General features: G+C 43.6%; 2 protein-coding genes across 5 annotated transcripts; one reads left to right on the plus strand and one right to left on the minus strand.

Annotated features, from left to right (window-relative positions):
• Positions 1-1405: 1405 nt before the first annotated feature.
• On the minus strand, positions 1406-13023 carry ddhd2 (DDHD domain containing 2). Of its 4 annotated transcripts, XM_076731300.1 has the most exons (20): positions 12908-13023; positions 12101-12289; positions 10390-10582; positions 9646-9839; positions 9418-9507; positions 9144-9264; positions 8959-9048; positions 8737-8878; positions 8401-8609; positions 8247-8308; positions 8013-8132; positions 7798-7893; positions 7065-7241; positions 6930-6956; positions 6324-6479; positions 5937-6039; positions 5685-5846; positions 5332-5436; positions 3676-3844; positions 1406-3516 (listed from the first exon to the last, which is right to left on the minus strand). In XM_076731300.1, the coding sequence occupies exons 2-20, from the start codon at positions 12218-12220 to the stop codon at positions 3435-3437; spliced, it is 2418 nt and encodes an 805-aa protein (XP_076587415.1). In that variant the 5' UTR covers positions 12221-12289; positions 12908-13023; the 3' UTR covers positions 1406-3434. The 4 variants fall into 4 exon arrangements, with proteins under 4 accessions (XP_076587415.1, XP_076587416.1, XP_076587417.1 ...); XM_076731301.1 differs by lacking the exon at positions 6930-6956; XM_076731302.1 differs by lacking the exon at positions 5332-5436.
• A 1534-nt stretch (positions 13024-14557) lies between these two features.
• LOC143320316 (clustered mitochondria protein homolog) lies at positions 14558-25224 on the plus strand. Its single transcript, XM_076729840.1, has 28 exons — positions 14558-14788; positions 16367-16476; positions 16834-17005; positions 17844-17981; positions 18077-18231; positions 18321-18475; positions 18659-18781; positions 18969-19101; positions 19194-19286; positions 19419-19585; positions 19801-19980; positions 20080-20517; positions 20608-20681; positions 20779-20883; positions 20984-21084; positions 21174-21326; positions 21424-21486; positions 21626-21858; positions 21955-22039; positions 22206-22359; positions 22494-22633; positions 22921-23001; positions 23141-23266; positions 23359-23468; positions 23593-23686; positions 23768-23893; positions 23998-24071; positions 24405-25224. The coding sequence occupies exons 1-28, from the start codon at positions 14740-14742 to the stop codon at positions 25015-25017; spliced, it is 4245 nt and encodes a 1414-aa protein (XP_076585955.1). The 5' UTR covers positions 14558-14739; the 3' UTR covers positions 25018-25224.
• Positions 25225-26788: the final 1564 nt, after the last annotated feature.

The following is a 26788-nucleotide window of genomic DNA, read 5'->3' on the forward strand; positions in this document are numbered from 1 at the left end:
CCTGGACACACTCCAAAATCAGGTCAGGTTGAGGTTAAGAACCAACAAGATTGTTACAAGCTTGTGAAAAGCTAGCTAGTTAGACATTGTTTAAGCAGAAAGCCTGGAAATGTGCTAAATCATTGGTCCATTTATCCTAATAAGTGTCTATAAAGCAGAGCCTGGTAATGATGAAAGAAGGAAATAATCATACCTCTTGATTCAAGCCTGTGTCATCCGGGTGAAATGAAAAATGGCTGAGATCCCTCAGGCCGGCGCCTTTCAGAATGACTGAGAGGCTTTAGTGTCTAACCTCCTCCCACTGACATGAATCACATGAGGCTTACTATGGAGGTCCTAACTTCTGAATGCCTTCATCACAATTCATACAAAGTGGGCACAACCACACATACAGCAGACAAACGAGACTGGTGTTGAAATAAGTACTATTTTCCACGATTACCGACATGAACATGCAGCTAACTTTCTAATCATCACAGCCCTTTAACCGTTACTCTGGCCACTTGTTAGCTTTTTACGAATAAAAACATGAACAATTTGACAATGTTGAACACAGCCCCGTCAAACAGCTTAAAAATAAACACCCAACCCAATTATTAGGAGTTCAACTCGCCTCATAGTTGTTGCTGGTCAATTAACCGTTGGAGTGATGCTGTGTTTTCCTCACCAGTGCGCATGCGCGAGTGACTTGCCATAGTAACGAGGTTCGGCTTGTAAACGTGAGAAGAGCTGAAGCGCTGAAGTCATGTTCATGTTCGTCTTCTTCCTGTTGACTCTCATCCTACCAACACAGTAAACATACTGCTGACAGGGGCCCCTGGAGACCCCGAGACTAAACTACTGCAAACAACAACCAAAAAAGCATTATTAGTTTTATAAGTAATGTCATCTGAAAAAGAAAAGATTATTATTTCAGGAAAGTCAGGATTTATTTTCACATTGTGTAAAACAAAAAAATATAACCTACTTTTCTTTGACACAAATAAGGAAATCTGTGTCTGTGACACTTTAAATTAGGACCCATGGCAAACATGGACTCAGTCAACAGTTCCATCTGCTAAACTTTTGACCCCAATATCGATTAAAACAGAAACAGAAAACAATGATATGAAATCACTAGGAGGAAATTGTCAGACAGGGTCATGAAGACTTGCAGTGATGGAATATAGTGGGTAACTGAGTCAGTAGGTTGAGGGTTAAACCTCCTCACTGTTTGCATATGATGGCTATCACTTCTAATAATAATATAAATTATCCGATCTGACTTTGATGATGCTCAACATGCTGTAATTCTGTAGGATATCTTAGGCTATAATTAATGTCTGATGACAACATGCATTATTAAAAACCCTAAAAAAGACTGCAGGTTAATTTATTGTGTTTGAAATTCAAACAACACAACACGACACTTGTAATGTTTTATTATGGCACACAAAACATGTAACCATATTCGCTGGGTATGTATTCAGAAGTGAGAACATTTGTTTTTTGGTATGTATCAACATTGTAGTATCAAGTGCAAAAAACATTATTTATGGTAAGGAAGAGGAGCCATGGACCAGAAAGTCCTATTTTACTGTTTAAACACAAAAAATGAGGGAAAAATGTGAGGTTCAAGAAAACGCCAACATAATAATTTAGTATTCAGTGCTTTTCTGAAGGAAGAAAAATGAGATACAGAGGTTTGGTGGTGGAGGCTGTGTGCCCTGACAGTGCATAACATACGAGTCTTTTATAAAGTTAAATCGCTCAACAAAGTTTCTCAACCTTGCAGTCTGGACCCCATGTTGCTTTATATAAAGATGCAGATTTGTGATATTTGTAACACTGACATACTGATATTTGCTCCATATATTTTAATATAAAATAATCAGATTTGAAACATAAATTCTATATAATGCATTTATCATGCCCTTTAAATCAAATTCATACAATTTCAATGTGAAAACTCTCGTATTAATGGGTCCATGAGAATTATGAACATTTTGGGACCCAGGAATTTGGTCAGGACCAGAAAATGTTGAGAAACCCTGCTCATTACGAAGAAGTGCATGCAGTACAGATCGAAAAGATGGTTTTACCATATTGTATGATACAACAGAAAGAGATGAGAAAAGCGAGTACCATTTGGCCCTTACATTCTGCAAAAAATTAGGATTTTCTGTGTGGGATGTCAGATTGCATCGGAATAAAGAAAATGCTGCTGGAATCACAGACGGATATATTTTGGGTCAACTGCAAAACAGCAGAAAAAAGAAAGCAGTAAAGGAGGAATGGCACAGACCTGAGGGAGAGAAAGTGGAACTGGTCTTTCTGTACACTGCTACAACAAACACACTGTGCTCACAAACACTTACAGTGCATACATACATACACACACTATGAAGACGACCAGTTCGACCTTTCACGCACCTGCATTTCTCTACTTCGTTTCTGAAACAAATCTTCATCAGGGTTACTTCTTTTAGACACATTTAGATATGATCAAACTGAAACACATACTAAAAGTGAAATAAAAATATGAGTAGAAGGAAAATTGAATGAAAATGAAGTACATCTGTAAAATGAAAAAGGGGGGTTTTTCAGCATCATTGTTAAATTGCACAAATGTAGGAGCAGCTGCAGGGATTTAACTGACCTTATGTTAAAGAAAACCAAGCTGCCAGGAGAACTTGTAGTAGACGATACAACCTTCATTTTATCAATCAGAAAGTAAACAATTTATAGTCAACCAAAGGAAACCACCTGATGCAGTTATTTATACAGCCGTGGTCTAATGTCACGCCAAGAGAGAGCTTCCTTGGTCAAGAGAGCTTGCAGTTAAAAGGGTCAGGCCCTGCTGAACACAACATAATAAGAATTATACTAAACAATATTTCTGCCTTTCTGATTTTTGGAAGCTGTACATAAGGCTGAGAAATATATCAAATTTCCTAGATTATGAAAATGAATTCCAGTTTAATGTGAAATATCATGTGATAAACATTCTACTTGATGTGATTTTCTGTACTTGACCAAGTATTGTGCGTGTCTTCTGGTTATTATGACAATATTATTCAGCTGCAGCTGAATGCATGATATGTCAGCAAGTGTTGGTAAGTGAAAGTGCAAAGAAATGTCAAATAAAGAATGACAGAAAAGTGCGACCAGGAGCATGACAGTGACGCTGGGTGGATATCAAAACACTATCAGACACTGCAGTGGTAGTTTAGGCAGCATCAACATGCCGCCGCTACCGCAACATTGAAGTTGACTGGTATGTCTGAACCACGATCACCTGGCTGCAGCCAGACAGCGTGAGTTGTCAAGAGAGGAAAGGGCGGGGCAGTCAGGTACCAGACGGTAAGGCATTCTGGAAGAGGATTGTAAAGCCTCTGATTCTGTCAGCTGTCCTTAATTTTCTCACTTTCAGGTGACTGTCACACAAAAGGTTTTTATTGTTGTGGCTGATCAAATGCCACATCTAGCTTGTCGTAGATCTCCTTCAGCAGCAGGAGCGCTGTGTCCTCAGATTCCCTGACAGACGGACAGAGAGGGGAGAACATCACTCATTTGAAGTAAACCTCAAAATCGCAGAAGTAAAACGCGACACAACAAAGAAAAAAAATCAGGAACACAAAATGCAAATCAGCACAATTACTGTCGTCCACCCCTCCACAGGAATGCATGACTCACCAGTAACACAGATGAGACTGGATGGCAAACAGGTATTCGTTGAAGCTCTCGATGGGTTTTTCCTGAAGTACATAGTCGATCCTTCGTCCACCATTTAACATCCCCACTTTAATCTCGGGCTGCTCGGGTTGCTCTGCTGACACTGAGGGCTCTGCCTCCTCACACACTGCTGCGGTGACATAGATAAAAAAGGTGAGGCTGCATAGGCAGGCAGACAACAACAACAATGGCAAAAGCCAAAATCAGATATCTGTTTTGACTCATACTTTTTAGTAAACAGGGACAAATCAGATAATAGACAGGAAAGAAGAGAGTCGCTATGCAGGTGAGTCAAGATAACATTAGTCTGCAACCCAGTGTCCCTCATCTCCCTCAGAGGTGAGTCAGTGGCCGAATGTTATTATTTCACAACACTGCTCAGCAGGTATTTAAAGCTGAATGAGAATTGGTTATGTTGGTGATTTTAGGGTATTTATTGATTAGCACTGACTAGATATCTAGTATATCAGCTGGTCAGAGAGGAGTCGACTTGTTGCCTTTAACCTGATCAATATCTATGCACTCACCCTAAGGTGCAAGTAATATGCTAAATAAATAGTAAAGGTGTGTCAGTTTTGTGACGGGTGATGGTATGTTATGAATGCACCATTGTTTTAAGAGTCTCCTCAAAGACCGAACGCAGTGCTGATGAAACCCGATGAGACTGTTGGCTGCTAATGTCTGACAATCTACCTCTGCACTTAGTGCTGTGCAATACTGACATTAAAACATACTAAATATGAGTCTCAAATTACGTTGTACTATGTCCTGAAGACTGTCATAGTTGGGATCTGGCACCATTATACAAAGAAGGTTGTAAGGTCTGTAAATGACACGCTGAGTCCTCTTTAGCTGATAGAGAATGAAAAGTAAAACAAAAAAGGTTGCGTGTTAGTAAGTTGTACAGTCTGTTCTAACAGAAGCTGTATTCCTTTTGACCTGTTTTATGAACTGGCAGACTAAGCACTTGAGGTGCTGTAGAAAAGGGCAGGACATGTACCTGCATGCATCTCCTGGAGGTGACCTGCTACTGATGAATGACATTGCCTGCTGACTAAGGTCCAGCCAATGACTCTTGTTAAAAAAACAACTGCGATCACTAATATGCAACTTGTAGTATTTGTTTAGGACATACCAGAGTCTGTCATGGGCCGGTTTCTCAAGAAGCTCCTAATGTTAACAATCACTGAGGCAGTCAATAAATTTAACCAATCAGAACTGACAGCAGGAGGGGGAGGGACAGGCCTGAAGGAAGTGTCAGTAAATTAAATGTTGAGTTGAAGATAACATGTACAACAGCAGTAGTAGCACAGTTGGGGGAAGGAAGAGCAGAGGAGTAGTGAGAGCCTGCAGCAATAATGACATACAGTGCATAACATTTGCTCTTTACGAGGGAGGGGGAGTGCCAAAGTAAACCACAGTAACTGAGAACTGTCATTTTTTTAATGTTTATTTTTCAGATTCAAGCCAGGGATGTAAAATGGAAAACCCAGAAAAAAAAGTTTATATAGGCTCATAGGCTTTCACTAAATCAGGCAAGTCTACAGAGAAAACCAGGCAGAAAGAGATCATTTACTTGTTCTCACTTATTCAAGCCAAGTTACTATCCTGGCTTACCTTGGAAGTAATGCTTATAAAAGGCACTGGGCCACTCCAGTATTTTAGTCCAAAAATCAGCACTTTTCTCTTCCCTCTTAGCAGAAGCAGTGACTGCCGCTGGGGCTGAGGTTCAGAGTAAAGTGTTCAGGGGTGAGGGCAGCAGGACCAACCGCCAGATAAAGCAGAAGAGGGGAGGGGAAGAGTGGCAACATGCAGAGAAGGGTGGGAGGAGTGTGAAGAGACTGGGTTAGACACACTCTTGTACATGCATACACACACACACACACACGCACACACACACACATACACATACACACACACACAAAACACATCCACAAATACACAAAGTAAGATAAAAGTGTCTCATCTACCCGGTGTCTCTTGAAGGTTTCTCTCTATTGTAGTTTCTCCTTCCTCCACTGGGGGCAGTGCAGCAACTGGTAACCTGGCAAAGGACTGCCATGCTGTCCGCAAGGATCCCAAAACATTGTTCTTCAAATCCATGCTCATACGAGTCAAGCTATCCTTCAGTTCTGTTGGACAAAGAGAAACATATCATAAGCCTACTAATCAAAAGCCCAAACCACAACACTGTGGGAAAAACCAAGAAGAAAGAGCCGTACCCAGGTGCATCCTCTTGCGGCCTTTATGGTGAGGGATCAGCATGGGCTCCAGATCCACCTCTGTGACAATCATGGGCTCTATCCGATAGGCCACAGGGTCATACTACACAGCAATTAAGGGGAAGAAATGAATGCAACTCTAATACGAGCTGTTTATTTATTTTCTATCAAGAGTTGATTCAGTACTCACAACAGTTATTGCTAACATGACATAGCATGACATGAACCATTCAAGCGCAGCTTCACAGTGCAATCAAAATGTGGAAACATCAAGAACTGCTCTATTAATGCCGTTTTGTGTGAAAATGGGGGGAAACTCAAAGCACGTGTTATCCTCTGTTTGGACTGAGTGCAGCATATTTGCACAGTAAATCTGTGATTACTTACTGGGTGGTAGATGTTGTAAAAGCTCTTGCAGGTTGGGAAGGTGTAGTTAGGATCGATGTGTTTAAGCCCACGAACGGTCAGGAACATTCCAATAGGAGAGCCAAAAGCAAAAAAAGTTTGAGGGTGGAAAGCCAGCTGTGGGTAGTCAATGGACACCTGTGGAGAGACAGAGGGGTCAGAAACGTGATCTAAACACAGTTTTTGTTCCAAGAGGACACAGCTATTCAGACAGATGGGAAAAAAATACAGTTTTCTGGTGCAAGATGGTGTTGGGAACATAAAAACCACATTTAATGATGTCAAGACAACAGTCAGGGTGCATGGCAGCAGGTAAGGAGGAGACCAGGGAGCTGACCACTCATGCAAGACTGGATGAGCACAGACACAGAGTGGTACTGGTCTGCACGACTCAATGGGACAAAGATGGCAGCCTCAATCACGGCAAAATGTAGGAAACCCTATCGTTCATAAAATAGGCACTATAATTCAGTCGCCTTGAGATTTCCCTCCGACCATACTGTATGTGAAGAGAAACTCCAGGCACAGTGAGATCAAAGAGAAGTAAGGACAAAGCCCGAGTCCATGGGGACACTATGTGAGACACACCTGTCCCTTGGCTATGCCTCCATTGGTCTGTCCAGGTAAGCGGGGGGAGGAGAGAAGCAGGAAGGTGATGCATCAAAGCTTTATCTACCAGTACACCCAAGCACAAGTTATCATGTCCGTGTCTGTGTGTGGTACCTGTCCGATGCCCATGTCAAAGTATTCGTAGTCTACTGCACTGGTGACAGACTGCGCCCGGTGGAACTGGGACTGCTGCGTCGTCAAGCCTGAAGACTGGTTACTATCCTGGTCGCTGGTCACTTGAGGTGGAACTTGCAACCCTGGTGCCAGATGTACTGCCCCTGGCTTACAATCCTATTTAGATTGAGCAATATAAAAAAGTTATTTAAACAATATCTGAACTTAGCACTTTATGTGGTTAATATCAAATGGAAAATAGAGCTCCCAAGCAAAAGAACAGACATGTCAGCTAACTGACATTAGCTCTAGTGTTCTACACGAAACCAGTTCCCTTAGATAGTTTGATCCATCTTTGGAATGTAAAAAAAAAAAAAACATATATAGAACACGTTACATAGCCAGCATCAGTCAAACAATGTACATCAGTCATTGTTTAAACACATACACATGAGAGAAGTAAGCAATGTACTGTCATTTTGATTTCTTTTGTATTAAAGGAGCAGATCATTGTGTAGCCTTGATATGGACAGTGACGGTATATTAGTATCAAGCATTAAAACCACCCAACTAAATTTCACCCAGACAAAGTCGAGATTCATGACACACATCAGCGTAACCTGGAGATTCCAAAAGGCATGGCTGCAAGTTTTGTTTAAAGGGGTCGTAATGGTCATATTTTCAAAAACAAGAAAAGCCAGTATAGTTTGAAACTTTGAGAATCAAGTCTGACCTCTGGAAGCCATTTCCTCCTGATGTAGTTCAGGATCTTCTTCCGAGGCCCGAGAGGAATTCCTAAATCTTTGAGATCACTGTCTTGGCAAAGAGTCTAAAAGAGAAGATTTGTGTGTTTGTAACTATACATTAGACTTGAATCTGCATGTCCATTGTGTTTGTGTGTGTGTGTGTGTGTGTGTGTGTGTGTGTGTGTGTGTGTGTGTGTATTACCAGTGATTCCAGGTCTACGTTTTCTGCCTGTAGTGTATCCAGGTATTGTTGTAGACCCAGTCTGGTCAGAGTCTGCTCCAGTGTGTCACAGTTCAGATGAAAGGGCTCATCTGAGGACACCTAAAGCACGAAGGGGCCGAATGGGAAATGGATTTTCTCATTTACGTGTAGAGAAATATGATTTTTTTTTTCTCAGTACATTGATGTTGTATTTTACTCTGAATGTCACTGTACCCCCTTTCTGGCTTCTGATCCAGTCTTCTGATTGGTTAGCAGGTCAAACAGGATCAGCGAACCTGAGGAACGAGACAGAAAGGGAAAGTGTTGAAATTCTGCATTTTAATGACTCGTGACTGCGTGTGAGTTTCTGTGCTTGCGCATGTCTCACCCAGGCTATGGCCCACAACTGAAACTGCCCCATTGAAGTCTGGGTGTCTCTGTTTAAAGAGGGTGTGCAGCCTGTTGATCTCTGAGGCCACTGTGTCTACTATGGTCTGGCAGTAGGTGGGGCTGTTATAGAAAAACAGGTCCAGCAGAGTGTCGTTGGTGAAATGTCTCAGCCTGCTGATGCTGGGGAGAGTGATCCTCTGGATGTCCCTGGAAAGTGGAGAATAAGGGAGAAAACAAAGGGAGGGAAGGCAGAGATTGACAATTTTCTGCGAGTGCTGGAGACGTAAGACATATTATACGACATAATGTTTTGTCCATCTCTCGCCACACTTACTCGTCCACCCCAGTGGCATCCCCGTGTAGAGCGCTGTGCCAGTTGACTGGGAGGAACTCAACTCTTCCTATTTTACCATCCTGCTGAGCGCGCTTATAATGAGAGGCCAGGAGGGACAGGGACGCACTCCTGAAGTCATTTACTGGAAAGAGACAAGAAGAAAGGGAGTTATATATACACATAAACAATGTATAGGCGTAAATACATAGTGTACACACTTACCACACTGTATGATGGATCTGAAGCGCAAGTCACATGCAGGACCAATACCATGGACCATAAAGACAAGGTGGTCCACCTTTTCTGGTTCACCTGGGACCACACACAGAAATATGAGCCCGAAAGTGCCAACTGTAAAACTGGCTTATGTTCCAGTGTATTTCTTACTGGAACACCCAAACACATACCATCAGGTATTTCTACAGAGATGTTGTCCACTCCTCTCTTGACTGTTCGAGGCCGTGTCTGCTCCGAGGGAGACGAAACCCACTCATCCTGCAATCCTATTGGCTGATACTGCATTATCAGCTGGAAGAGGAGCAAGGAAATGGAAGAGAAGAGGCTCAGGAGAAGGAAACAATGTATCTAATTAAACAATTATATACTCAGAAAAGCCACAGTGCGGCTCTGTCATGTCTTTAATTATAGTGTACATGGTAATATTTTAACAGCAGGCTTTACTTTGGGATTGTGTAAGATGACAGTCTCTCCAGTGGGAAAATCCAGTTTCCTTTTCCATTCATCCAAGGTTACAGCAATCATATAGGCCTCCTGAAAAATTGGAGAGGACGGAATCAAAGGCCGATACGACAGATATGAAACGAAAAACTACGGAACAGGCAAAGTTAGGAGGAGGATAAAGTCAGAAGTTGCAGGATTGAGCAGAGTGATTGGTCAGAGTCTGACTACCTCCAGACTTTTGCTGAAGTCCTCAGGGTAAGGCATGAACCTGGTGTCTTTATCTCCTTTATAGAACCAGGTACAGCGGCGGACTTCCGTGGGAGCTTGCTCCCAGTACACAGCGTAGCGCTTCCTCTCCTTGACATGTACGTCATACCGCTCTCCATCCACAGCTACCACCACCTCCGTCTCTGTTTTTTCTACTGTACAGTAAACACACACATACACAAGCAGGGTTCATAAGGCAATCTCCAAAAACTACTTTTTAAGCAAAGGTTCTGTGAGGACAAGTAAGTATGCTAGTGCTGTACTTAACTTCTTAAGTGTATGATTATCAGTAAACAGTAGATATTCAATGTGTTTGAGGAATAGCCCAGGGTGTGCCCTCTTGCAAAACCCCAACAAACTCTGAAACTTTAATTATGAATATCACGGACACCAACTCTGAATAAAAGCATAAAAGAAACGTTCTGTATATCAATTCTAATGAGACTCACCTAAAACCACCCTGAAACTCAACTTCAACTTGCTGTTAAACTGCTTGTAACAGCAAACATGTCCTGTCAGGAGTGACAAGCGTCCTACTGGGCATCAGGCCAGTGTTGGCAACAGCTCTGACTTTTTATCTTCTCACAGCTGTTTATCGCACACTTATTACTTTCCGACTTTTCATATACCTAATTACATATAACTTTCTATATAATGAACATGTACAGGGCATAATGCACGTGTCAAGTATAAACACATGCTTACTAGTGTTGCAGGCATTCTCTAGCTTGTCAGAGTCCTCTCTGCTGAAAGGAAGCCAGGAGGTGTTGTCTTCAGCCCGTCGACAGAAGAACCAGTGAGGCTGCACTTCTTGATAAGGAGCTGGGGACGACTCCATGTCAAGCATCTCAAAGGAGGACGTGGACGAAGGAGAAGCCTCATCCACCATATGGGACACCTGGAGAAAAATGACGACCGCACACTGAATCAATGTTGCTTCCTCATGTCAGCAATACTGCTCTGTTACTAAGTAAAAAGCAAATACGTGCTATATACACTCTACACGCCTCTGTTTTCCTTCTTTAGACTGGTCCACTGTTCAAATCTGTAGTTTCCAGAGAATGAAAGACAGAAATCTGAGCTAAGTTTGCGCTATTCCACTAAGCTCCTATCAAGGAACCTGAGACCATCAGACAAAGCAAAGGACAGCCAGACAGGAAATGATCAGGCCTCTGCTTGGACAGCCACACAAAGCCCTGTTTTATTCTATTCTGCTCTACAAGCTGCCTCTTGTCTCCTCTTTTTACCACAGCTACAGCTTGTAAACAAGCTGTTTCAACTGAATAACTTAGATTCAGAAACAATGCTGCCTGTAATACTGTTGGCACTCTACTGCTCCTGCATCACGGTGTGGAAAGATGGAGCCTGCCACTGCTTAACACAACAACAAACACCCACATTACGCTCAGCTGTCAAATCAGCGATCTGATTTGCAGTGTAATGTGCATTCAGCAGGTGTAGAGATTTAAAATAAGATTGAGAAGAAACTGATATGTGAAGGAACACCCTTCCTAGGAATTAAATCTGTTGGAAGGGTACCTGTTCTTGTTTTTGGTTGCATGTCACGCAACATAAAAACAGTTCCTTCAGCAATTAACCCTCAAGAAAATGATTCATAATACTCTGTCCAGTTACATGTATGTTTCCAGCTTATCACTGACAGGAAGACACACTGACATTGGAGCCCTGGACACCATGCTGGGTTTACTGTCTCCTCTGGACTATGTGCTGTGTTACAACATGTGCATACCTTAAAGGTGGACAGTATGTGACTTCCATGTATGCACCCTCCACGAGCTCACCATTTCTAATTTGTCCAACTATCTTTCATCGGGGGAAAAGAATGCAGCAGCTATTTCTGCCTGAGGGGACAGGAGAACACACAGTGTCTTTGTACTTTTCATTTGTGAATGAAGTTTACTAGTCAGGGAATGGTTTTGCAAAGCCTTTGCTGGAGGCCCATTGCAATGCATCACATTTGTTACAACAGTGGCATTTTTTCAAATTCATAATCACTTCAGAGGAGTGAATTCTATTTTTAACTCTACTGCTGTAATGGAGTATTTCAATGCTGGCAAGGCCTTGAAATTGTGCAAGGTGTCATGGTTTGCTGTATAGAGATCAGCCTAGTCCAGGACTGAAATTAAATCCCACTGGAGAAAACACACTGAAAGTGTAGTTTAATCCACAGCTAGAACCCAGCTGGACTCTGCAGCTGATCAGTGATGAAATGAAGTCTGTTCCCCATCAATCTGTGTGTCCCCTTACATAAACTTAAACCCAACCCCAATCCCAACCAATCATATCTGCAGTGCTTACCCATAACTTTCATTCCAACCCCAATCATGGAGGGCACTGCTACAGGAAACAGACTTTGACAAATGACACTATTACACTAAATCACGTGCACCCTCACCTGATCCTCAGGTGTGTTCCCTTTTGCCACAGTCTGAGTGGGGTTGTCAAACAGGTCTTGCGTGTTGACGTTTGGGGCAGCCTGAGATAGACCCCCCTCTTCACCAGGACTGTTTGGCATTAGCCCAAGACCTGACCCCAACCCTCAGCTCGGACCTGAGGTGGGCAGCGGGCCACGCAAATCCAGAACCTGCAAGAACCACACAGTGTAAGAGGCAAAAGACGGCTGAAAGACCAACACAGCATCATCACAACTACTACATGTTAAAGCCTGTCTAACTTCCAGGGGATTTTCTAGTGATACTTGCACCAAACTGCTGTTGACAGAGCATCATAGGTGATGGGACAGAACGAGAAACAAGCCAGATCATGTTAGCTCACACCCTATCAGCGGTTAAACGTTGACTAGTAACTAATCCCAGCTCTCAGGGTACAACTGGCGGCTGTCTCATCATCTGCTGGTCAGCGGCGTTTAACGCAAAGGAAAATGTGAGCGGCAAGATTAGTGACAGCTAGCTAACTGTTAAGTTATATAATGGACGAGTTATGTTGATGTCTTTAGCGGTTTCTCGCCATGATCTCGAACAAAAGGGGCGAACGTTAACGATTACTTCTCGTGCTCTTGGTGAAATTTTGCAAAAAATACAACAAACACATCCCAGAGGCCAACGGTTAACGTCGGTTTCGGTTCATGCTATCTGAGTTACGATGGCCGGACGGGACACTAGTGCTAAGTTCTCCGTTGTCACATCCTGTTGGTTTTGACCGTTATAGCAGTAGTAACAGACAGACGTTAATTTAAACTTACCGACAACTTCACATAGAGTTAACGCAGAGGATTTGTATTCGTTGTTTAGCTCGCTGTGGCTAGCTTGGCTAACCAAGGACAGCCTCCTGTCAAATCGCTGCCTGATTACATTATAGTGCTCTCGGAAATATGACAATTACGAGAGTAATGCTCACGAACAACCACATCGACGGCGAAATGAAGGCATAAAGTAATTATATTATCACAGAGACAGTTTTCTGTGATGTCTGACATTTCAAAGTGTGACGATGACGAGGTGAAATTGGCGAACACAGCGTCCAAAGTAAATAGAAAAATATTCAAAATAAATCAACAAATCCCACTTTTCTGCAGGTCAGTATTTAGATGTGACACAAACAAATTATGAGTCTTTGAACTGTAAATCAAACAGTATCCTAAAACATCATCTTTAATGTAAAATGAAAACAGTCATGCTTAAAAGGTAAATTTACAAGGAGTTCCTGAAGGCAACATAAAACGCCACAGCACCGGCAGGTCACCGCCCCCAAATCTAAAGATGACGCCACGAATTTGTAATGATGAGAGTTTGTTGTAACTCTGCAGCGAAAAGGAGAGGAGTTCAACTTTCAGATTTTACCAATCTAGTGGTAGGTAAACACAACTTAACGTATCTACCGGGCATTTTCTACATAAAACCAGTATCTGTTATAATCGGGATGGGTGATTGGGGTACGGGGTAGGGGGTGGTTGGGTATAAGGCCATATATAACCCCCACCCACCCACCCCCAACCAGCACCACCCATTATATAACTGATGTTATGCTGATGATGGTCATAATGACGATTTTGTGTCAGTTCTTTTCACTGCAGCACTTACATAATGTCTAACAGTTATTTTAGATTAGGTGAATATTTTGAGCAGATGCATCCTTGATTTTCCTGTCTTTCAGCTCAGGGTGGACCAAAAAAAAAAAAAAAAAAAAAAAAACGGCTAGACCATGACACACTGTAATGTTAGATAAAATGCCAATCAACACCAGACAAGTTGCCTATTCAGCCTAACCCAGAAATCTTTTGGCCAATTACTATTGAAATGTGCCCAGCTTTGTGTAAAATGTTAGGTGTCGGCCTCTCAACAATAACAGAGCAATCACACCGTAGGACATACCTGTAGACACACCTGTTTGTGGAAGGTCAACTGTCTCCTGTTGGCATTTTCAGGAAACTGACTTTACTATCATTAGTCAACACCCATGCACCCATTAGAGCTCCCTTGACCTTGTTTTAGAGAAATGTGTGTGGGGTTAAAAAGTAATGTACTACTTAATTACATCCTTCTGTTTACATTAAAACACGTGAACACAGATTCACCCAATGAATCATAACATTTGAAATAATGTATCTCAAAAACAGCATGGTGGGCTGACTGAAGTTAAACCACCACCAAACCCACCGCGTGCTTGATTCCCACCTCTCCTCCAGGGTTTGTGGAGGGACAGAGGGAGGTGTGAGACATGCCAGGGGAGGAAGAGTGAGTAGTGTTAGAATGCAACGACACACCCAGTCCAACAAAGTGTGAGAGACATACAGAGTAATGAGCCTGTGTGGAGCAATGAGAGGGTGTGGCTTTTTCACTCAGGGAGCACAGATAAGCTGAGTTTGCCTTGTAGAAAGGGGCAGGAGTCACGGTCCTGAACAGACTGCGGTTTACTTTCACCCTGCCGGGCTCACTACGAGTCTAGCTACACAACTTCCCTCTCGTGTGCTTTCTTCCAGCAGTTTGAGGCAAGAACTGGAGGGGAAGCAGCTACCAGCACAGAGAAGTAAAAAACTGAAGAGGACAGCTGAAGAAAAACTTCCAACAGGCAGCCATGAAGGACAAAGTGAGGAGAGGAGGAGGAAGAAATCAGGCCAAGACTGGTGAGAAATCCCTGCTATGTGTTTTTCTTTTCTCCCCCTCTCTCTCACTCTGTCTCCCTTTTGCACTTTCCTCTTCCTTCTTTTTTTTGCCTGGTGCCTCCCTCGCTAGAGAATGCGAGGAGGGTGGGAGATTTAGCACTGCACTGCTGCACTGAACATGGCTGGTGCCGTTGTCTGCTTTCACCCACTTTTTGACCACTTGGAGAATCTGCTGTGCACAGACACACACTGAAATCAGCCTGAAGAAATGTAAATTCTCACTTATCACCTTTAAAGGACAAATAGTAGCTTGTATATAAATCTTCTTTCAAAATCAAGAGCCAGACGCTTATTTTTGAAGTTCCAACACTCTTATCTACCTTTATAATTGCTTGTCATTTTGCCATGCTCTCGAGCAGGCCTCTCAGCCTCTTTTAACCTCCACCACTCCCCTTTCTCAACACAGAATGATTGAATTAAGGAGAAGTGTGTGTGTTTGCATGTCTTCAGATGAGTTTGCCCTGAGGTGTTTAAACTTCTACAAAAGAGATAGGAATCCATGGGCACAGCATAATGATTGACTGGCTGTGTCATTTTGAGGAGCTCATATGAATGCAGCCATGAAAGCCTTAACATTCAAATATTAATATGTGACATTCAGGGAAGGAATTCTGCCTGCTTGTGTAGTTCGTGGTATTGTAATTGTGCCAAAATAAACTTGTTGAGCTTCAGGGCTGCAAACAATGCTGTTTTCTGTAGTAGTAAGGCAGTAGCTCTAATAGAAAAGACGCTGATGGCCCCAAGCCTGCAGAGAGGAGGGACCTTATTCCAGCCAATTGCGAACCGAGAAGCCGTTTTTTGGATGCTCTCCAGTAGTAAAGCAGTCCCAGATTGACAGCAGGAGCTGGGGATTTACTGTAGAACTACAGTCTTCAAAGATGAGTGCAAGTGAGCTTCCTGCTTTGCCGTGTACTTGTTAAAGAGCCTGTCTGTGCAATATCTGCTTGCAGCCATGCATGCAAGCACACTTTACTGCCCAACTATAGGTGTGTTAGTTTATGTGTTTTAGCATTCTGCTGTCTCCACATGCCAGAGCTGGGTGTGGCTGTCCCTCTACCCTGAGATGACATGAAGGCCAATAAGCAAATTCAACAGGTTTAGTCACACTACAGGTTGAGGAACACGCTGGGTCCTGCTCTCCCTCTGGTTCTGCTTGTGTGTCAAACGGCAGACACACCTCACTTTCCCTTTCTTTGACGTTTTCTTCCATAAATTTCACTGTCACCCTCAGGCACTCTCGCACATGGACTTTTCAGTCCAGATCATGATCATTTTAGAGGAGATTAGTGGTCTTGTTTCACTCTGCAGTGAAGAACAGCCTATGGAATCCGGATATGATAAGTCGCGATTGTCTTTCATTCAGTTATTCATGCTTTCTGTGTAACAGTGTAAGTCTTTTCAGGGTCAAAGTGGGCTGGAAACAATCCCAGCATGTAATAAGCGGAAGGCAGGAAAACAACTGAAACTATTTTGCCTGTCCATTGCCAGGCTCTGTGATTATACTCAGTTAGTTTTGTCTCTGGTTTCTCCCTCTAACAGATGTAATCCGCCTAAATGGTGGAAAGGATGTCGCTGGTATGAAGCAAGAGGAGGAAACATCGTTCCCTGTGAAGATCCAGGGGGCAGGAGTCGAGCCATTTGAGCTGCAGGTAAGAAAAAATCAACCGTAGTTTCCTCTCCGTTTCCTCTTATTTTGTTAATAATAAGATTTGGCCGGGGATGGAAACTAACAGCAGCAGCTGAGACTACATACGGACAGTTCATCATCTTTATCTTACGTAGTGTTGGTCATTTTTGCTAATGTATAACACTTAAAGTGCTGAGTTGGCACTTTGCATATGTTCTTTTATCTGCATCTATGACCATTTAAAGACCTCATAGGATGTGTTTTCCCACGTGGACACATATGTTATTCAAGTACATGTGATACTGTATTTTCTGTGAGCGTTGATGTTTGATGCACTACAGGTTTACCATCTGTGTTTTGTCATATTTTGTCTCTGAAGGTCCATGGGTTTTGGCTTGTTCAAGATGCAGTAATGGCTCTGCTTTCAAGGGATGAGGTGGGTCCACGTTCCAGCCTGTCACTGGCACTCGCTGGCACGACTCTTGATCCCCTCGCAGAACTGCAAAGCCTCAAAGGGCTAAAACCAGGAGCCATCCTTCGCCTGGTGGAAGGTAGTGGCATTGTTCTTTGTTTGAGATCTCTCTCTTTATCTCTACATTTGCAGCATTTCTAAACACTTGGATTTTCTGAAGGCTTTTTTTAGGTTAATTGAGAAACTAACTTTTTATTATAACTCAGATGTCAGCACTTTAATGCTATTTATTTTGCTTTTTTCAAATTTTGCCTTTCACTGCATGTGTAGTCTTAATGAGTTTTTGAAATAGTTAGAAATTTAGGCAGGTAAGGCTTTTTGACAAGGCTCTGTCCTGTAATGCAGCTGTTGTCTGGCCTTTTAACAATAAAGTTTTTACTCTTACATGTAAATTTATCCATGTATCTACATATCTAGGGTCATTTACGGTGGAATGATAAATTATAGAATCAGAACTTCAGGATAGAATAATCCTATCCTCATTTTCATCACACCTTTCCGTCACCCTTTCCCTTTCACACACACACACTTAAGTTTCTCTCAGCTCAATGTAAATAGCTGACTCACCATTCGTGAGTCATAACAACCTTTATAGTTACAGAGATTACAACTGTGTGCCAAACAATTAGTCTGTGTGTTACTGCTCAGCTGTTGAAATACTGAAACAAACTATCCCGCAGCCTGCCTTGTTATGTTCAGCATGTGCATAGGTGCCCTGTCCGATTTATGTCAATGAGAAAATGCCTAAATTATATAAACCCTCTGGTCCAAAAAAACACTCGTTTTAAATGGATCATGACATCCTAAGTGAGTCTTTGTCCTGTGCATTCTGTCTGGGTAATTAAAGAGAGTTGTTTGTGTTCATGGTTTCACAAAGGTCAGTGTAACCTTTATAATAACACTGTGTGTCTTTCCAGAACCCTACACCGCCCACTCAGCCCGGCTCCATCTGGCTCGTGTGCTGGAGCTGCTGAGAGCATCTGCACCTCAGGATGCACTGAGAGAAGGACGCTCACCAAGCGTACTGGAGACACTCACACAAACACAAACACCAGGTACACACATCCTGTGCACTTAGACAAAAAGGGTAATAATACAAAAATGTACTATTAACGATCGAGCTCACACTGAAATCTTATTCCGGGTGCAGACTCTAGCTTACACAATGGAAAGGGCCTGAAACGCTCTTCAAGCGACACAAAAACAGAAGCAAGCAGCCAGGACAGAGCACCTCCTGAGTACCTCCTCCCTGGTTCCACAGAGAGACCGCTCATGGCCCTGCTACCACAGAGCTCCCAACCAGAGGTGCGTACATACCTGGAATCCTGTTTGACACTGGGCCAGCCATAATACACACAGATACACTGACTCCCTGTGACTGTTTGTTTCATCAGCCCCCCAGCTACTTGAAGGATTTGTCTCTCAGCTGTTGGAACCCACCTCCAGGGCACAGGAAGCTGCAGGGAGACTTCATGTACATCACAGTGGTGACAATGGAGGGACGACGGTGTGACATCACATCCTGTCCAAAAGGTTTCTTTCTCAATAGGTAAAGAAGAACTTCATGATATTAGCACAATCTATTTTCTGTTTATAGTTGCAGTAAATTGTCATAGAAAATATGTTAAATGCTAATAATGTAGCCTTGTGTCTGAGTAACCTCCTCCCTAAATATCTGAGCTTTACCTTGACAAGTTTCTCTCTTTTTTCTCTCCCTCCTTCTTTATCTCAGGTCTACTGAAGACGTCTTTGATCCTCGTCCTGCACAGTCTTCCCCGATTTGTCACAGTTTCCCTGACCTGCTCTGTCACATCAGCCCTGCCTTCAAACAAACATTCACCACACTCAAACACAGGTAAAATTATGACTTATGCATGAAAGAAGCATAAACACTGTTGATCCTAACAGTGGTGTTTGGTGAATTATCAAAATTCAAATCATTCATAGACAGTTATAATCAAATAAACTAAAAATCTGCATTAAAAATGACTGTAATTGAAGTGGATTCTGGGTAATGCATCTTGTTTTCTCTCTTGCTGTAGGCCTCACTCACCTCCAGAAGAGGTGTTGCCCACTCCTTACCACACTCTGTCCTGGCTCGGGCCTCTCTGTGCCTCTCGCACTCACAAAAACACCTTCAGCAGACTGGGAGTGGATGAACAGCCAGCAGCACAGGTTATTTACAAGACAGCAGAATTATTTGTTGCCATTTGATGTATAGCGTACTGTCGGTAGCAGTATTAAATCTAACTGTGTGTTGTGTGTAGGCTCCAGACTGGAATGAGGAGTTGCAGGCAGCCAGAGATCTTCCACTCGGCAGTCTGGAGGAGAGGCTGCAGAGGGACAGGGCACTGCTCCAGGTAGTCAGGAAAAGCTGTAATTTGCTCCGAACAACAGCAGTGGGACTCTTGACAGGACTCTCATCATCTGCTGTCTTTCTTTGTTCACTCAAACTCTCCTCTTCTCACCCTCATTTGTGCTTGTTTTCTCAGGTGAACAGTGCATTTGTTAGGGCCGTGATGCAGGGCGCAGAGACTGTCATAGATGGCTTTGTGGAGCCAGTGAATGGAAACCCTGAAGACCCGGCTTTCCTGTGGGGTGGCCTTTTCATGAGCCAGGGCGCAGCAAGTGCAATGTTTGGTGGGGAAAGGGGTCGTAGGTGAGAACAAACCACAAGATCAGTGACAAGGTTGTGCAGATGATGAACCATTTGATCTTAATTGTGTTGTCTCACTGTGTTATGGCTCTAAATGATTCACAGAGTACGCTATGGCCACCTGCCATGTAGCCTTATAAAATAGTGTTTGATTCATTTTTACGATGGCATGGTCTGGGCACAGATTATTCAAATATTGCCTCATATTCTACTTGCAGGGCTGCTCAGAGGATGGAGCTTAAAGGAGTTCAGGCTTACAATAACATAGAGGGGCCGCAGGGCCTGCACACTCTACCGACAGCCATTGTAGACTACAGAGGAGTGCGTCTGTCTGCTCAGGGTCTGGCTCCTGGCTTGGAAGGCTCTGAGCAGGACCAGGGAGCCAGTCCTGCGTCAAGGTACACCCCATGGACCCATTATTCAACAATTTACTGTGGTAGTGGAGTTAACGCTGTGAGGCTAACGTTTTTGTCTTATCGTCTTCTTGTGTTCTATAGAGGTTTGCTGTATGGGGTAAATGCGGGACCACAGGAGTCCCCCCAGCGCAGACGGTTACTAGAACTCTTGGCTCATGCTGCCAAGTCTCTTTGTATCCAGAGATACGTTGTTGTGGCGCCCAACGGTCACCAGGTACCACTGTTCACCTCAGTGGACGCTCAGGGACTGTTGGGGGCCGATGGGAGGTTCTACGTACTGGATGTGTTCAGGACCTTCCCAGCCGATGCCAACTTCTGTCCAGAGGCGGAGACAGAAAGTCAGACAGTCACTGGAGAAGAGGAGAGTAATAAAAGCTGCAAGGAGAATGAGGAGAAGAAAAGTTGTGTAAAAGAAGGCTGGCCAGAGAATTATCAGTCAGACACTGGGCTGCCAAAGAGCTTTGTTCATGGACTGTGCAGGCTGAGGCCAGAGCTGGTGCAGGCCTTCATCCAGCACAAGTGAGTTCTACGTGAAATAAAACACTTTAATAGTCAGTTTTATAAAGTTTTTTTCCGCAAAGTTGAAGTTTTGTTTTTTGCTTCTTTTAGACATTGCCAGTTCACTCAGCATGCCCGGGAAATGTTGGACAAGAATGGAGGCTTTGAAGAATGCGCAACAGCTTGTAAGAAGTGTTTTAGAAGCTGAATGGAAACCAAAAGTGTCGCTAAAGCATACACAAGTTTGGCCTTTAAACTTGACGAATGTTTGCATACTTGCAGGTGACTCTCGAGCCACAGAGGCAGTACGAGCTGCTTGTAAAGCAGTGGGCTCAGTTAGCGACATCATCTTTGAGATGCGCTTCAACCCAAGCGTCTTCTCTCCAGGTAACATGACATACTGCGCACGCACACACACACACACACACACACACACAATCTTAATAGAACACAATATGGTTTATGACCTCTTGTGCTTTGTGTTCAGGACTGTCCTTCCCTCCTGCTGAAAGTAAGTCATGGAAGCTGCAGGAGAGACTACTGAGGGAAGCTGCGTCCTTCATCATCACACACCAGATACCGGCCTTTGTGAGTGGATCCCTTGTTTACATACCATGATAGGCATATTTGCTGCAAGCATGAAACAAGCTAAGCTATGTGTATGTGTTTGTGTACAGGTGGAGCATTGCCAGCAGAGCAATGAGGCACCAATGGATGGAGCTTCTCTAAAACAAGCGCTACACCAGAGAGGCATCAACCTCCGGTATCTGGGCCATGTGATCAAGACCGTCAGCCAGTCAGAACACAAGGAGGGTCTGAGGCATATAATGGTGTGTTTGACTTTTGACATAGTTAAACTTAAACCAGTCTCAATGATGTAATCTCCCTCCTGACTGTTTCTAACATCCTTCTTTCTGTCTTCACCAGAGATTGGTCGTAGGTGAAATCTTCATCCGCTCAGCAAGGCGTGTGTTCAACAGCTTCCTCCAGGTACTTTTCAGTATTCTTGAATGAGCATTTGTTTTCATTTTGACGTTTGCGCACCTCATAGTTAGGTTGTGAGGTAGAAGCAGGCGTGGGCGCACACAGCAGAAAGAATGAAGCACAGCCTCCGGATATATCTTTGCAGGGTGTGGACATGCCGAATCTCTCTGCAGCTGTCAGTCACTTCCTCTGCTGCCTATTGGTTTCCCACTTCACACCCACTTCTGTGGGAGAAGACACTAAAAAGAAGTCAAGGCGGCGTGGCCGTGGGGCTGGGGCCCCTGAAAGCACGCCCTGGAGCACACTCACAGGGGCTGAGCTGTGGAACCTGGTCTGCCAGGATGCTGCTGAAGCATACAACATCGCTGACAGCCTTGGGTGAGGACACAGCCTTTGTTTGTTCTCACCTTGTGTGTGTTAGTTATGTAATGGCTCAGAGTTCAATTTAGAATAACACATTTTTCTCTGTGACAGCTCTGGTCCAGACCACCTGGTTCAGCACTACGGCCTTCAGAAAATCTCTTTACTGAGAGAGTTCTGTTTGAAGACTGGAGTACAGGTAACAGACGTCTAAAACAAGGATCCAGTGTGTTATTAGACTTGTAAAACGAGTCATGAGATCAACTGAAACGGATTTTATTTTTATTATTTTAATTTACACCAAGTTGGAATTGCACGAGTATTTGTCAGGAAAAGTAAGTTTATTCATTCTGTGTCCACCCCAGTTGAGACTGAGAGACTACTTCTTTGACAACCAAAATAAAGCTCCCATTGGTCCAGATGACGTCCTCAACATCTTCCCTGTTGTCAAGCACATTCATACAGCAACTGTGGACGCTTCAAAAGCACATCGTGCTGCACACACCTCCATTCAGAAAGGTGGGTCCATAAAGTGGGACACTTCACTAAAGCTCTTGTGCTGCAGATTCATGTGTCTAGAATCTTTATGTTCAGTGTGTTTTTGAACAAAATCTAAACTATGTACAAAACTACCTTGTCTCTCTCAACTGCAGGTCTGCTGGATCAGGCCCATGCACATCTGAAAGAAGCCGTCTACCTGTTTGGCAGAGTGTGCGATGACCTAATCCCAGAGGCCTGTTATTGCCACAGCCTGCTGGCCAAGGTGGCCTTCCTGCAGGGGAAGGCAGCTGAGGTAGGCCGACTGCTCCCCGGCTTTTTACAGCTGCATTAACTAATTTTCCAGTGGTTGAAAGTAACTGAGTACATAATGGACGACTTTTGCTGGTACTGGGGTATTTATAAGTAGTGCTATTGTTACTTCTACATAAGTAGTCCTTAACAGGCCTTCCACCATTCTACTCTGTGTACTGTAACACTCTGGATGAAGTATCTGTGTCAATTTCAGGAGGTTTTGAAGTGATTGTAATTCTTAATATACATGAAGCTGACCATTGTCCTCACTGTGACTTTGTCCTCAAGGCTCGCAGTGTCCAACTGAAAGCAGTGGTGATCAGTGAGAGAGTGTTTGGCTTTGACCATCCAAACACTATCCAGCAATATGTGAGTACACAGCTACACATTTCTGTGTCATTAACTGTTCATTAATTGTCATTACTCATTATTCTGCAGGGTGTTTATAGAGTGTGCACTGCGTCATGTGTGTGGAGGGTGATTATCATTATATTTTTGTTATGTGTAGGCCCTCTTGGGTGTGTATGTGTTTGCTGGAGGGGAAAGTGCCTTGGCCCAGAAGTGTCTCCTCAGAGCCCGTTTGCTAACGCTAACAGTCCACGGGGAGGACCATCCCTACATCGCAACACTGGATGTAGGTTACAACACTTCAAGCACAAAACAGGCTTTTCACCATCTAATTGTGTACAGTATTTTTTTTTTGATAATCCCATTATTTTCTTGCAGAGCTGTCTTGGGTTGATGCTGACAGGAGATCAGACAGGGCAGTTCTTAAAGAACGCCCTCAAACTCAACACTTCCTTCTTCGGCCCCATAAATGTGCACACTGCTTTCAAGTAAGATGCCATTTAAAGTTTGCACTCACATTTTTTACAAAAAGTAATTAAGTTTGCTTTGATTTATTTTGCCCCCGTTTCCAACATCATCATCATTTATCTGCCTGGTTTCTTCTCTGTGCAGTCAGCACCTGCTGGCTCAGTGGATGTGCAGCAAGGGCGACTACCGAAGTGCAATGACCCACGAGAAAGAGGCCCTCACTGCTTTTACCAACATGGTCAGTATCTGCTTGAGAGAGAGTGAGAGATAAGTGGATGGGTTGTACGTGCGTGTCATCATGCGGTTATTTCTCTCCCAGCTTGGAGAGGATCACTCTCAGACACGCTGCAGCAAAGAGTTTCTGTGCACCATAACCAAGCAGGCCGTGAAGGTGGAGCGCTCCCTCAGACAGGCAGGAGCTGACTGCACCGAGCAAGAGGTGGAGGTACTGTATGCCAGGAGCTCATGCGGCCAACTTTAATCTCACTGAATCTTCCAAATTAAAGGGAAAAGTGCTTTTATTCATCTTGCTGTCCTCTCTGTCCTCAGTGTCTTAATCCCACTACTGACACTGTGCTGGAGCAAATGGTTCTGGTCTTGGGGATCAGGAGGATTGGACAAAGGTAAATATTCTCTGTAGTGTATGATATGTGATATGATACTTAAAACTTGGTGAAGCACTGAGCTGTTGATGCTGAAATGTAGTTTGCCTGTTATTGGGTTTTTGAAGCTGATACCGATCCAATATCTGATATCCATGTATTGGTTAAGTATTCCAACTTTTTGGAATCGATGTTGCATAAGAAACTGGAAAATCTAAGTTTTAGAGAATTTTAATGATGATGTTCATGTACGTACAACTTCTCAAGCACAACAGGCTCCAGCAGCATGCATGTGTATTTCAATAGTATTTTGTTAGATAGGACACCATAAATTAATTCACTGTGTTTTCATAGTGACAAGTTCCAGGAGTATAAGCAGAAACACCAGGAACTAAAGGCAGCGGTGGCAAAAGAGCTGGGATTCAAAGTAATCAACGGGCTAGTCACCATAGAGGCTGAGGACGGGGGGGAGAAAACCTCCGATCAAGAAACAGGATGCGGGAAGGAAGCTGAAGACGGAGGAAGTCCAGCAGTGGAGAATACCAGCGAGAGCCAACAGGAGCAGCCAGTGGAAGAGACCGTAGTTTCAGCTAATGGTCACGCAGAGGAGACAGCTGAACAAAACCAGCATGAGGACAATGACAGAGCAGCTTCAGATGCTGAGGTCAAGATAGTGAACGGGGAGTCAGAGGTCAGGGCTACAGGAGAGGGAAGTGAGAGCAGCACAGCCAATGGGGAGATAAAATCTGATGCAGCAGCCGATGAGATGAAGTCAAAGTCAGATGATGTTAATGGTGAAATAAATGGAGCTTTGGACATCGCTGCTAGCCCCTCAGTCCTTAAGAGTAAAGGAACCTGGGCAGATATTGTCTCAAACGTGGCTGTAACCAATGGAACAGGAGACAAAGACACAGCAGTCAATGGAGTGGCAGATAATGTCACAGCCAATGGGGTAGCTGAGAAGTGAAAACATGTCCAACAGGAAAACAGTGTTGTAGTCGAGTTTTTCTAAGTCACTGCTGTAAGATAGAACTCTCCCAGGATCCGAGATGTAATTTGATCCAATAAACATGAAGCTGAGCATAAGATAACATACCATAGATGTTGCTGATGCTGGGAGAGGGCTGTACTGTTGAGTGTTATTTTTTTTTTTCCCAACAATAAACTTTTTACTCTAGTTTATCAGTGGTCTTCTTTATGTGTGACGATTCTATAACTCACAAATCATGATTCAGGTATAAACAAACTGATCAAAATAGTGAGAAGGAGTGGACGATCCAACTATAAAAACATATTTGAAATAAAGAGAGCCATTGTATAAAACCTTACCATTAACTGAAGCTTGTAACAACTGTTCCTGAAAATGTAAACACGAGGAAAAAGCACCTGAGCAGAAAAACACAACTGAAGCATCGTCTAGGTATAAAGGACTACACCTGTGTTTTCCATTTACTAGAAATTTTGTATACATTTTCATTAATCACTGTACAAAACATACCACAGTAAATAATATTAGTAATAGTGTTTATTCATCTTGCAGTCACTGATCCAGTCCATGGTAAAACATCAATGAAAATCAATATGCAGAACAACGAAACTTCCTCAAGATATAAAAACAATCATATGAAAAAAAAAATTTTAAGTAAAAATCACATTTTTACAACAGGGTAATGCTCTGGAAAGAACATTTCAAAAAGCTAAATTCTGAGAAACTGAACCACTGGAGGTCACCACAAACAAGATTTTCAGTGGGTGTTCAGAACTGGCCCAAGCTACTCAATAGTCCTCTTCCTCTCCTTGAGATCATGATGGTGGCTCAGTATGACAAGATTCAACCCTCTCATTCCGTCCATCTCCTGTCTCAGCTCCGTGTTGCTGTGATTGTGGCGGGAGACTTTAATCATGTCGAACTGAAGGCAGTGTTTCCCAAATTTCACAAGTACATAGACTTTCCTACCAGAGACAATAACACTTTGGATCAGGTCTACTGCAACATCCCTGCTGCTTACAAGGCTGCAGCAGCTCCACACCTGGGCATGTCAGACCACATCTCAGTGGAACTGATTCCTGCATACAAGCCTCTGGCCTGCAGAACAAAGCCAACCACCAGGACAATACAAGTATGGACAGTGGAGGCCTCCTCTGCACTTCAGGACTGCTTTGAGCACACAGACTGTCAGCTCACCGTTTTAACACCGTCATCCCAGACAAGTTGGCACTGAAGCTACACGCGGTGGGTCTGCCTGCGTCACTGTGCCACTGGATTAGAGACTTTCTCACCAACAGGCCTCAGGTGGTGAGAATAGGGAATGCAACATCATCCCCTCTGGTCCTCAGCACGGGCATGCCACAGGGTTGTGTGCTCAGCCCAGCCCTCTTCACCCTGTTCACACGACTGTGCTGCCATCCACCCCACGAACACAGTCGTGAAGTTCGCGGACGACACTACAGTAGTGGGTCTCATCTCAGACAACAACGAGACCCACTACAGAGGAGATTCACCAGCTCACCCAGTGGTGTTCAGCCAACAACCTGGTTCTGAACACAGGGAAGACCAAGGAGGTCATTGTGGACTTTAGGAGGTCGAGGAAGACGGATCACGCCCCCCTCCTCATGGACGGAGAAGTGGTGGAGCGTGTGGACAACATCAAGTTCCTGGGCCTCCACATCACATCTGACCTCTCCTGGTCTATGAACACCTCCCGCCTGGTGAAGAAGGCACAACAAAGGCTTTTCTT

The sequence above is a fragment of the Chaetodon auriga genome, chromosome 5 (genome assembly GCF_051107435.1).
Source record: "Chaetodon auriga isolate fChaAug3 chromosome 5, fChaAug3.hap1, whole genome shotgun sequence".
NCBI classification, from domain to species: Eukaryota; Metazoa; Chordata; class Actinopteri; order Chaetodontiformes; family Chaetodontidae; genus Chaetodon; species Chaetodon auriga.